The 12,851-nt window shown below is 43.4% G+C and overlaps 2 protein-coding genes and 1 pseudogene across 2 annotated transcripts; 2 read left to right on the top strand and 1 right to left on the bottom strand.

Moving 5' to 3' along the window:
- Positions 1-2,680: 2,680 nt before the first annotated feature.
- On the top strand, positions 2,681-3,482 carry LOC128093075 (60S ribosomal protein L7-like; annotated as a pseudogene).
- A 2,498-nt stretch (positions 3,483-5,980) lies between these two features.
- Positions 5,981-7,742, top strand: LOC120425402 (zinc finger protein 574-like). Its single transcript, XM_039589920.2, has 2 exons — positions 5,981-6,161; positions 6,221-7,742. The coding sequence occupies exons 1-2, from the start codon at positions 6,048-6,050 to the stop codon at positions 7,697-7,699; spliced, it is 1,593 nt and encodes a 530-aa protein (XP_039445854.1). The 5' UTR covers positions 5,981-6,047; the 3' UTR covers positions 7,700-7,742.
- Positions 7,732-9,923, bottom strand: LOC120424500 (zinc finger protein 26-like). Its single transcript, XM_039588654.1, has 2 exons — positions 9,783-9,923; positions 7,732-9,724 (listed from the first exon to the last, which is right to left on the bottom strand). The coding sequence occupies exons 1-2, from the start codon at positions 9,921-9,923 to the stop codon at positions 7,751-7,753; spliced, it is 2,115 nt and encodes a 704-aa protein (XP_039444588.1). The 3' UTR covers positions 7,732-7,750.
- Positions 9,924-12,851: the final 2,928 nt, after the last annotated feature.

The following is a 12,851-nucleotide window of genomic DNA, read 5'->3' as shown; positions in this document are numbered from 1 at the left end:
GGATCCTGGAGAGTGCCTTAGGTTAGATGACGCCTAGCACTCTTCTTGTCATTTATTAACATTTTCAGTGCGCCATTGCATTAGAATGCATTGAAACATCACAAGCGTTAAAGCGGCCAGGCCTACTGCGTAAAGCCGTATCGCAGAGATGACTCGTAATTGGGTTGAGTTTGAGCACTGAGTGTTCGAACAACAACACAATTCTAAATCGACAGGGGAGGAAGAAGCGTGGGGACACACCACCATACGCTCCGAGATTTGGTTGTATTCGTTGGGAGCACCATGCTAAGAAGGTTTGGTACTCCGGGACCCTTTGGGATGGGACATGGTATTTCCACGAATGCCCTGGACACTAATTGCCGTGGTTATAGCGCCACAACTCGCTCTCTGTAACAGTATTCCTCATTCCAGTCTAAGCTCACCAAGTCGTCATGGCCTAATGGTTAGCATTTTTGCTTACCAATCCAAAGGACGGCGGATCGAACCCCGCCTCGAGCGACTTTGATTTTTCGTTCATATTCAACATTTCAAATTTATGTGTTCTTAACTTTCTCGTTGGGAGCAGATGGGAATCGAACCCAGAACCATTCGCTTACAAAGCGAACACCGTAACCAGTCAGCCACGGCCGCTCCCTATTATTGAGTTTGAACTTCATTTAACCAAAATATAAAGTTATTTGGTAAAATATATGGATTTTACTAAATTTAAATACTTTTTAGTATAACTTTTGTAAAATGATGTTTCGTGTTGACAAAATTGCTTGAAAATGTTCAAAGCAAGTCACCTGTAACCCAATCGGCGCTGATAAACGTCAAACAAAACAACGTTAAAAATACCAAAATTTGTTTGGCTAACAGCTGAATCAAATAACGAGAGCCTCTGATTATTTTTTTTAAGTTTAACAATTGGGTCCTAAAATGAAGCTTAGATTGCTGATATTATTGTTTACAGCGATAAAGCTTATTTTTCTGAGTGCAATGACCCTTTGTACGACCACAAAGAGTTTAAAATGGATTTTTAAATCAATTTTGAAAAATTAACCTCGCGGTCCTTCTTGACAGAAAAGCTCCTACTTGACAGTTCGTTCCAAGGGGACCATAGTTGATCCATCGAAAAAATGTTGTCTTGTCAAAAAAAATTTTTGCATTAAAATGAAAAAAAGTGATCAGAAATGGTTTTCAATTGGGTCCTAAAATGAAGCTTAGATTGCTGATATTATTGTTTACAGCGATAAAGCTTATTTTTCTGAGTACAATGACCCTTTGTACGACCACAAAGAGTTTAAAATGGATTTTTAAATTAATTTTGAAAAATTAACCTCGCGGTCCTTCTTGACAGAAAAGCTCCTACTTGACAGTTCGTTCCAAGGGGACCATAGTTGATCCATCGAAAAAATGTTGTCTTGTCAAAAAAAATTTTTGCATTAAAATGAAAAAAAGTGATCAGAAATGGTTTTTAATCGTGTTTTTTACCGTTGTACATAAAAATTGACATAGGGCTTTAGTACCCAATTGTGTTTTTTACCGTTGTACATAAAAATTTACATAGGACTTTAGTACCCAATTTGGGAAGTTCTAACCGGTAAATACCATGGACAACGCCGGAAAATCTGGTTTGTTTACATTTTTGACTTTGGTCCTTTTATATTGTTTTGCTTGAATTAGCGCTTTTTGATAAACGTCAAACAAAACAACATTAAAAATACTAAAATTCTAGAGTAAATTTTCAAAAGGTCCTATGCGACAAAAGTAAACAAACTGAGTTATTTATTGCATTACATTCTGCAAGCTGGAAACTACACTCACTGCTGATCCAATTTCTTCAAAGCCTTTTATTTTTAAAGTTATTGATAAAATACAAAACAACCTAAAAGCATTCTTAATAAATTCTACACCAAATAAATATAGGTCGTTTTACCACACGGGAGTCCTATGTGCAATCGAGTGAAACGTGCACATAGAACCGTAGCAAATCAACCTATGGAACATTAATATAATTTTTTAATGCTGATGCACATACGCTCATATCAAAATGACCTATGTACATGTTTATTGAGTTTATTTGAAAATATGTATAAGTCGTTTTTTAATAAAATTCTAAAACATAAATATTTTACAATCTTCATGTTTGTACAATCCACGCACAACGTGTAGTCATCAGCTGGGAGAGAGCATGAAATGTTTCAATGCTGTCAAAGCAAAAGAGAGAAGTTCAATTCAACCTATCTGCACTCTCTCGAATTTGACAGATACGCCACCCAAAAACTTGGGAGCATAACACCAACAAGGCAGCATAAAAAATCATAACATTTGTGCATATAGGTCGTTTTGCACGGTTTAGTTTTTTGTTGTTTTTAAATGCGATTTTCCATTGATGGAGGTAAGTCTTCATAAAATAGATAAGTCATTTTTTTTTTTTTGAAGGAGTGGAGTGATTTGGAGAGAGTTTTAACAGGTTGTAAAGTGAGAGTGATCATTATTTTCTGTTTGTTTATTTTTTCTCAGAAGTGTCGAGGTGTGCTCCACCGGGGGTTTTTAAATCGCCTCATTATGTTCGGCACGGAACCGTAGCCTAGTTTTAAATCCCAACACAAGCATAACTCGAACAAGATACTTATCCGGAAGTTGCCGTCTCCAGCTTTTGTTCGCGGGTGCTGTACAGGTGCGAAATTACCTGCTGATGTTTCACTGCACTCAGCAGTGTTGCTGGCGGAGTTTAGTGACATCATTCATCAGTTTGGACTACGTGTGTTTTGCGTCCGCTGTCAGACCGACTTTCATTCTTGATGTTACGCTGATCGTACCGCTAGTTGGTAAGTTCCTCGATATTTTCCTACTGTGAACAATTGCTAAACTCACACCTCCAAAGACAGCACATTCCGAACGAAATTTCCGCCTTTCACGGTGACCGAAGTGTTGGAAGCGGGCAATCGTCTACGTTCCAAGGAATCCCTAAAACTCCCGGCGGTGCCAGAATCCAAGCTGAAGGCAACGAAGGCTAAGTTGTTGGCCCACCCGGAAAATCTGCGCCGCCAGCTGCAGGCCGTCAAGCTACTTCGCGTTAGGTAGAACCTGCTGCGCGCGGCCAAGTACACCAAGAAGTATGCCCGGATGGAGCATGAGGTGGTGGACAAGGCACGCGAGGTTAAGAAGGCCGGAAACATCTACATTCCGGGCGAGCCGAAGGTTGCCTTCGTCATGCGTATCTGTGGTATCATTATCAAGCTGAACAAAGTCACCAAGAACTTGCTGCGTATCACCGCCCCGACATCACCTAGGGCTATCCCTTGCTTAAGTTCGTCAAGCACCGACAAAACCGAATCCCAACTACGGACTTCTTCGTAATCGACTGAAGCTGCGTGCCGCGTACAAGCCTCAACACCCCGACCGGTGAATGGCGCAAGTACAACCACTACGTCGAAGACGGAGACTTTGGCAACCGCAAGGAAAAGATCAATCAGCTGATCAAGCATATGGTTTAAGTGATACATAGCGCGTTGAGGGAGAGTGTTGAATAAAACAAAACCAAGAATATAAATAAATTTGGTTTGAGAAAATCCTGTATGTTTAGTACTTCATTTAGGCAGCAATCGCGTGTAAGTTGAACCCACACACACATGCGCGGTCATGTCCGTCGTCTAGCTTTTGCCACGCGTGTTTCAAGCGCTGGTGTTCTATCTTCCAGGGGAACGCCAACCAGACCAGCTGAGTAACGTACAGCAGATCACCCTGCTGAAAACGCTCCTTCTAAATTCTAACTTTTGCGTCAACGAACACTGCAGAACGTTCTATGTGTAAATTGGCAGCATTCAGCGACAAGTTGTAACAGCTGATGACCAATTGCGGGCGGATCCGATACACTGAACCCGGTTCGTCGAACTGATGAATTCTGATCTCTTGATGACCATGAGCTACCATTTGACCCCTAGCTCATTGCTTTTGATCTAGTCATCCGCGGAAAAAGTAGGCACACACGGCTTCCACGTAAAATAATATTTCTGGAGCAACACGAGAAAAGGGCGGATAAGCATTTTGACAGCTGGAACAATTTTGCAAATTCCGAGCCAACAAATAACTTTTTCACAAAACTCGAAATGAAAAACGGTAGCTGGCCTTCCCAGCTACCTTTCAACACTACCAGTTTTGTTAAATAGTTACCTGTTGGCTCAGAATTTGCAAAACCGTCCTGGCTGTCAAAATGCTTATGCGCCCTTTTCAAATGTTGCTCCAGAATTTCCTCGACTTGTCCAATATGCGACAACACGAAAATTGAAAAATATATTTAAAGTAGTTAGAGTCAACGAATTCAGTTTTTTATTTTGCAAATCCAAACGGTATGAATAATACGGTCAAAAAATCATCAATCTTCCTCCTCTTCCCTCGGGCAACATCTTCTGGCTTTTGGACATCCTCTGCTAGTACAGCCGCTTCCGCTTCCTTCTGCGTACCTTCCTTGCCGTTAGTTGCACTTTGCTTCTCTTCAACCTTTATCTCCTCATCGCCAGCGACCTTCTCGCCAGACTCCTATCCATTCTGCTCCTCGGTCGATTCCTGCGACTTGGCGTCCTCGTCCTGTCGGGTGCAAATTTCTATCAGTTCGAATACTGCGGCACAATGCTAATCAGCATCAACCGTTTGGTCACTTCTACGATCCCCGAGCGCGTTGGTAACGATCTCGCGTTCCAGTCCGTTGTTGATCATCGGTTGAAAGTGACCGCGAACGTTTTCGGTTCCTTCACAAGTACAGGACAGCTTGCCGGCGCCGTCCATAATGTCCTTCAGGTTGGCCTTGGTGATTGAAACTAGCCGCACAATATTTCTTGGTTCCGGCCGCGTCCTGCAGAATCTTGAGCGCCAATTCCGTCGAATTTTCAGCCCGTCTTAATGAAGCAGATGTTTTTTCGCCCCGATGACTACCGACTCAAACCGGTACTTTTTCTTCTCCATTTTGGCAGATTCGGCTTGTTTTCCCACAAGCAATGAAATGTCCTCCCCCTCCTCGTCTTTTTTTTGCTCTGCCGCGGCCTTTTCGACAGGTTGTTCGTTGGTCGGAGGCGGAGAATCACACACCTTCCCGTACAGATCGTTGGCGTACTCGTTTGTGATCGGTACGTGTCCCGGGTTTAGTTTTGCTCGATCATGTTGCACGTCACAAGGAATCCGCGCTGGCCCGCTTCCAGGTAGGCCGGTTTCTTCCGGTGAAGATTTACGCTTGCTTGTTTTCTGACCAGATCTGTAATACAAATTAAACGCAAAAAAACACACAAATTATAAGCTGCCACTGTACTGCATACTTGAAAAAACTCACCTGAACCGCTTACGACAGGATTGAATCAAAAACGCAAAAAAGCAAAAAAACAATTGAAAATTAAAAAAAAACCAGAAAAGTTCTATGCGCACTCAGTTAAACTTTGTTTACATTGTCGGATAGGATGTTTTGTAAGCACCTATCCGGCAGATGCCGACGAGTTCTGTGATTGGTCGATTTGTTCTCGTAACGGTTTCTCTCTCTCGCGCTGGAAAGCATTGAAACATTTCATGGTCTCGATCAGCTGTTGCCTACACGTTGCGCGAGGATTGGGTAATCATAATTATCATGAAAAAGTTGTTCTTTTTAAATAAAGATTTAAATTAAGTTCAGAAAGATCCTATGTGCAATGCTGCACATATTTGCTCCAATGTGGTTGATCCTATCTGCAAAAAAAGTTCTATGAAGCGTGTCCTATGTGCACTAAAAGGTCGTATGAAACAAAGTTATTCAGAAATAAGTTTAAACTAAATTTTTGATAGTTCCCGTTAAGTACACTTAAAAAGCATCATTCTAGGTCCATTTGTGCGTTTTTAGAATTGAAAAATACCCAACCTTGTTTAAATGGGATTTAAAACTGTCCAGCAAAACTTTGACATCAATTTACTTAGATTGAGGTTTTTGCACATAGGACCTTTTGAAAATTTACTCTAGAATTCACATTAACGAGAGCTTCTGATTATTTTTTCAGTTTAACAATTTGGGAAGTTCTAACCGGTAATCCCGGCTGTAAAATACAATGGACAACGCCGGAAGCGACTTGAATGTTAGCCAAATTTGTCGCGTTTGCCTTCAAGCGGAAGATTCCGAGCTTGACCGTGCGCTTATCGACATTTTCAGCGAAGAAAGAGGGGTGAGTTTATTCGTTTGAATTTTTTAAATAGTGTTTTTAATTTTTATTTTCTTTTGCAGTTTTCAATCGTCGAGAGTCTCCAACAAATTTGCTCAATTCAGGTTTCAACGAATGACAACTTCCCCCAACTGATCTGCACGGTGTGCCTTCCCCGGCTCCGGAATGCATTCTTCCTACGGTTGCTGTCCCTACGATCCCAGCAAACGCTTAGTAGCTCCAGGAGGCATCAGGTCACCCCACCAAAGGAACTCCCAACGGTTCCGCCGTTCGAGTACATCGAGTTCTCGGAGATGCGTTCGGATGTAAAGCCGGAGGACGAGGACTCTGTTTCGTGCGAGGTATCCGCCACCGTGTTTCGGTGCTGCGGGTGCGACGACGAGGGGGAATTTGAGAGTGAAGTGGCGCTGAAGAAGCACTCGATTCAGGTGCATTGTCCAAAGAAGCTGGATGTTATGATGAGCGGGAAGACGCGGTGCAGCGTGTGCTGGGTTGTTTTTGCAGAAGAAGCTGAAGTTATGGAGCATCGGGAGAAGTTCCCTCACGTGAGGACGCTGCGGGGTTGTAGCTACTGCCGGTGTAACTTCTTCAGCGAGGATACGCTGGAGGTGCACATTGGGCAGTTTCACAAGGATCGACAGTACAGGTGTTGCGGTTGCGAGTTCCGGTCGGATAGCCAGATTGAGTTGGCCACGCACACATTGTTCCATAAACATGCTGCACGTGAGGAGGGACCTCCTGGGGAGGGCGGTTATCAGTGTGCCGTTTGCTACGCCCGGTTTGAAACGCTGCGAAAGAGGCAGCACCACGAACGACTTCCCTATCAGAAGGATGATACTACGCCTGTGGCGACGAATCAACCCAGGAAGCTCCCTGGACCACCGGAGCGTAAACGCCAACGGATTGACGCCGCTAAAACGTGCGACAAATGTTCCGCAAAATTCCCCGACAACAAAGCGCTCGAGAGCCATCAATGCATCGTCGTTCACGAATGTCCATATTGTCCTAAAAAGTTTATAAACAAAAAGACTTTGGAAACGCACAAGTGCGAGGTCAGCGTGGCAAGGAAAAAGAACCCCCGCAATCCACGACCCTCATCGGCGCCAGGAAGAGAGCAGCACCAGTGCAACCTCTGTTACGAGTTCTTCAAAAATCCGTCCAGTCTTCGAAAGCACATGCTGACGCACGCCCCCAACCAGAGCTATCCTTGCCGGTATTGCTCGGCCACGTTCATGCGAGAGACGGGCCGGGATAACCACGAGGTACGGCACACCGGCCAGGCAACGTACCGATGCGAGGCGTGCGGCAAACCGAACAATAAACGCCAATCGTACGTGCAACATTACGAGACGACTCACGCGACCGCCGCGGAACAAATTCACGCGTGCACCATGTGCGAGCTACGCTTCAGCCGGGACCACTTTTTGGCGAACCATCTGTACTTTGTGCATCGCGTCAGGTCCGCGGACGACGGAACGTGGAAGAAAAAGTTCATCCAGCAGGAAGTCACAGGTGAAGAAGATTCTACGGGGGATGTGTAATAACCACTTTCGGAAGTAATAAAACATTTAGGTTTAAATCAGAGTTCAAATTTATTCCATATCCTGCTCGATGTACTCAACTGTCATTTCCTCGTCGTCTTCTCCGTCCTCAATCTGCCCCGAAGTGCGTCGAATCCCCGGCTGGCTTTGGCGATTGAATTTGGCCTTCCAACTTTTGTCCTGCGGTTCGATCTGGTGCGCGTACTTCAAGTGTTGGGACAAAAAGTGGTCCCGGCTGTAACGTTGCTCACACAGGTGGCAGCCAAACAGCCGCTCGGAATCGTCCACGTGCGACTCAATGTGTTGGATGTATTTTAGTCGTGCGCGGATCTTCTGACCACAACCCGGGAAATCGCACTCGTACGGAAAGATGCCGGTGTGTTGGATCATATGTTTTTCCAGCGTGCTTGCCGTGTGGAACCGGGACGGACAGTACTGGCAGGCAAAGTTACGCGTACTTCCGTGTAAAACCATGTGCGAGCGGAGGCCCATTTTTCGCTTGAAACGCATTCCGCAGATGGAGCAGCTGAACCGGGTTGCTTCCGTGTGGGAGATCATGTGCGAGTACAGGTTGGAACTGTTGGCAAATTTACCGCCGCAAATCTTGCACACGTACTCCGCGGTGGCTTGCTTTATGTGTCGCAGCTCACAGCCTCGGGCCTGTCTTTCGTGCTTGTACGCTTTCGAACAAATCGGGCAGGGATAATCGGTAGCTTCTTTGTGCAAGGCCAAGTGTGTGTCAAATGCTGGAAATCGGGAAAATGCCTTTCCGCACGTGTCACACACAAAACTCTCCTCTTCGTACGTTGCGACCATGTGCACTCGCAGACGCATTTCGCTCGGGTACCTCCGGTAGCAGGTCTTGCACTCGAACGGACGCGCCTCCTCAACGTTGTCCACCTTGTGGTAAAACCTGGGCTGGTTGGCGTGAATCTCCTGGCTGTGTCGTTCAAGCTCTTCCGGCGTATCGAACCGCTCTCGGTGCAACCGACACCCACAGCACCAGTACGACTTTGGCCCATCGTGAGAAGCCAAATGCTGGAGCATGTCCTGAATCGAATTGCGCATTGCCGGACACTTGCTGCACGCAAATCTCCGTCTCAATTCGATAGTGTGTTTCTTGAGTTGACTCACGTTTAAGAAGCGCTTGTAACAGTTTCCGCATTCAGACCCATTTGCACTCGCCGCTTCCCGTTCCGGTGCGTGAACTTGCTGCTGATGTTCCTTCACCTCCTCAACAGTCTTGTAAACCTTGAAGCACCCACAGCACGCAAGCTCCAAATCCACCGATTCCTCAACAACCACTTTCGATCTTTTCTTCGTTTGATTTCGATGATCCTCCCGATGCCTCGTAAGTTCCTCCTTCGTCTTGAATCGCCCAGCACAAACGGAACACCGAATCGGATGCGACTTCACCAGCTCCTCGTTCCGAGTTTTCCGCTCGACGTCCCGGTGGCCCTTGGTGTGCCACTTGTACTTGTTCTCTTTTCCGGTTTGGAACTCACATCCACAGCACCGAAACAAATCCCTCGTCTCACCCTTACACGTGTGCTCCTCATAGCGCTCCTTGCTCCCAAATCGGCACTCGCACCGGGGACAAATCCGAACCACCCGTCCCCCAATCTTCCCACTCCAGTGGGCTTCCAAAATCTGCTCGCTCGCAAACAGCGAATAGCAAACCATGCACAACGCTTTGTTGCGCGGTGGATCAACGGGCGCCCCCGGGAAATGAACCTGCTTCGAGTGGTCCATTAGTTCCCGCTCGTCAACGCACGTAAAATTGCAGCCGCAGCAGATGAGCACCTCATCCGGGGAAGCTTCCTCTTCATCGTCCACGTCGCTCAGATCCAGCTTTACCTCGGGGACTTCCGGCTTTGCCTTGACCGCTTCATCCTCCGCGATCAAGCTTTTGGCGGCCAGCGTTTCGTGAGAACGCCGGGCAAGCTGCCTAAGGTTGAAGGCTTCCTCGAGCCGAGATCGGCACTCCAAGCAGACTAGTCTTGGACTGGTGTCCGATTCTGAGAGCTGCAGTTAAACAGAAAAATTTATGAAAACAGATCTTTAAAGTACCGGGAAGAACTACCTCTATTCCACATATTGCTTGTAGAGCGGCCGGGATGCAGAACTTGCGGTTCTGTGCTTCACTGCTCTGCTGGAAAATGTCCACGAGAATTCGATCGAAAGCTTCGCTTTCGTCGCACAAACAAATTCTACAAACGTTCATCGTGTTTTGGCTAACTTCAGCTAATTATTCTTCGATTCATTTAATCATTTAACACTCTATCAACTTAGAAAACTTAGTCAATAAAAGTTAAACAGTTACTGAAGATCAATATTGATATATATGTTTTAGCAGCAACTCAAATAAAAATACTTCTGTCAGCTTTTTATTTATCTTTTCGTACACGTTGATATTTATTTGTTTAACATAGAGGTGGGCAAAATCGCTCTTCTTTAGGAGCCGCTCATTTTCGTTCGCTCATTAAAAAGAGCCGCTCTTTTGAACGTTCGCTCTTTTTCAAAATTTGGATGAAAAGGTTTTTTTTAAGAATCGTGTGATTTTATAAGTTATTTCACATTGGACTTTTATAAATTATTTGATAAAAATAAATAAAACTGAAAACGAGAATATGCCCTTGAAAACCATAGGTCTTGGTGGTCTTCATGTCAAGATTTCTACTCGAACCTACACATTCGAGTAATAGAATGGCTACCAAACTTAAATCTAGGATGCCGGAAAAATTGCTTGTAATTTTAAAATTTTATTTATTTCTACATGAATTGAAATAATGCTAATATTTTATTTGGAAAAAAATACTTTTTCTACATTCTGATTGAATCGATAAAATATTCAGTATTTAGTAAAGTTTGGTAAGATTTTAACAAATCATTTACTTTTGCAGCATTGAAATTTTTGAAATTGCATTTCCAATTCTCAAAAACAAATTTAATACTATTTTTTTTGGAAATTAAATCAATTATATTTTTATCAAAAATCATGCCATCTTGAAACGGTTCTTTCAAAAGACCGGAGATTAAAAAAGAACCGTGGTTCTTTTTTTGTGAGCCACGGTTCATTCGCTCTTTTCAGTGAACCGGCTCTTTGAGCGGCTCGCTCTTTTTTTGCCCACCTCTAGTTTAACACAAACTCTCATATATTATTCGAAACAAGTCTGGAGCAACATTTGAAAGGGGCGGTACGACATTGCTCTTACGGCCTTTCGTCCCATTTAAACGATTGTAATGAAAAGCCGTAAGAGCAATGTCGTACCGCCCCTTTCAAATGTTGCTCTGGAAGTCAAGTCAATCTAGGGTAGAAGCTGTTTTGGCTAATCTCAAACTTGGAATGCTGAATACGAACAAAAAATCAAACTCACTCGAGGCGGGGTTCGAACCAACGTCCTTAGGATTGGTAAACAAAAAGGTGCAGGTGGTAATTCTGGTAAATTTTCGATTATAATGGTGCATGAATTGGACCGGCGACCTCGGAATTGGACCGCAAGGATCTCTGCCATTCTGAAATGGGTCGTTGGAAGCAGCGCGAGGGCTATCACCACCTAATACCCGGGACTGAGAAATTTGTATCAATATTCGGCATATACAAAGTCTGATACAAATTATACTTTTCCTTAAATTCGCTACTGGTTAGCGGGTATTTGATCGGAGCACACACACACACACACACACACACACACACACACACACACAATGGTGCATAGAGTTACCTAAGCCCGAGCTCACGCACACTAGCACCCCATTTGTTTTGCTGGCGGGTACAACATTTAACCACAACATTTAACCTCAATCTTTTTCGTGTACGTACACGCAATACATGCGCACGTAGATAACTCTATGATCGTACCATTTCGATGTGTTCGAATACCTTATTTCTGGTCCAAATTTCCTCATGATTTCCTTAAAATTAGGCAAGACAACTCTTTTGTGATCAATTTCGTGGGCCTGAGGCCATTTAATCGTCACGAGGTTCATGTAGTCTTTTGTTTGACAGGTTGACAGGGCTATATAAACAGGGACTGCTGATGGCAGAGATTTTGTTTATGTTACTTTATTTAAAATCATTATTAATCAGACTTTACTGAAGTAACTTTTGCTCATTTTTGGTGGAGAGGTAGCTTATTAGGAGTACTTTCAGAATATGCAATAAACTAGAGTGTTAAATTGTACATGATGCCTTTTGAAATGTTGCCGTCGATTTCTTTAATTCGACGGTAACATTTCAAAAGGCATCATGTACATTTTGACACTTTCTGAGTTATTGCATATTCTGAAAGTACTCCTTATAAGCTACCTCTCCACCAAAAATGAGCAAAAGTTACTTCAGTAAAGTCTGTTTAATCATGATTTTAAATAAAGTAACATAAACAAAATCTCTGCCATCAGCAGTCCCTGTTTATATAGCCCTGTCAACCTGTCAAACAAAAGACTACATGAACCTCGTGACGAAAAAAAAAGCAACATGAACAAAGCGCCATGTACATTCGGCGAAGAAAAACGAATCATAACAAAGCGTCCCCCTCAATGACAGCAGGGTGATATAGACGTTGGTGATTTCAAAAGAAGTTATGTTTGTTTTTCTAAAATAAAATTACGGAAATGATGTTTTATTGAATTTGGATGATCAAGTATCAATAAAAGCAACGTTTTTCATCGTTTTTTTATCATTAGAACATTTTATTTTTGCTTTTATATTAAAATGGGAATTGAAAATGGATGCTCAACATTCAAATGCGTTTTTCTCAAAACGCATAGTTTGTACATGATGCTTTTTGAAATGTTGGCATCGAATTGTCACTTGTTATTAGGTAAAAGTTTAAAAAAGTGTTTTTTTTAACATGATTTTTGCATCCATTAACCCCTCGGTGATTTCAGTTTGTTTTGGTTTTTTTTACGTTTATCAGCTTTTTAATGGAGCACTTCCATTCGAGCAGTTTTTGCTTTTTTCTACAATGTACACTCAACCCCCGGTGGTTGGTCACTTTTTCGTTTGACACTTTTTTAGTTTGTACCCCGTTGGTTGGTCAAAGTCAAACTAAAAAGTGACGAACTGTCACTTTTTACACGGCGCTCACGCACACTATTAAAACAAGCGTTTGGTAGTGTATGTGAACTCCATGTAAAAAGGGTGTCAAAC

This window comes from Culex pipiens, chromosome 2, assembly GCF_016801865.2.
Source record: "Culex pipiens pallens isolate TS chromosome 2, TS_CPP_V2, whole genome shotgun sequence".
NCBI classification, from domain to species: Eukaryota; Metazoa; Arthropoda; class Insecta; order Diptera; family Culicidae; genus Culex; species Culex pipiens.
Note: the sequence above shows the minus strand (reverse complement) of the source record. Positions and strands in the feature narration are given on the sequence as shown.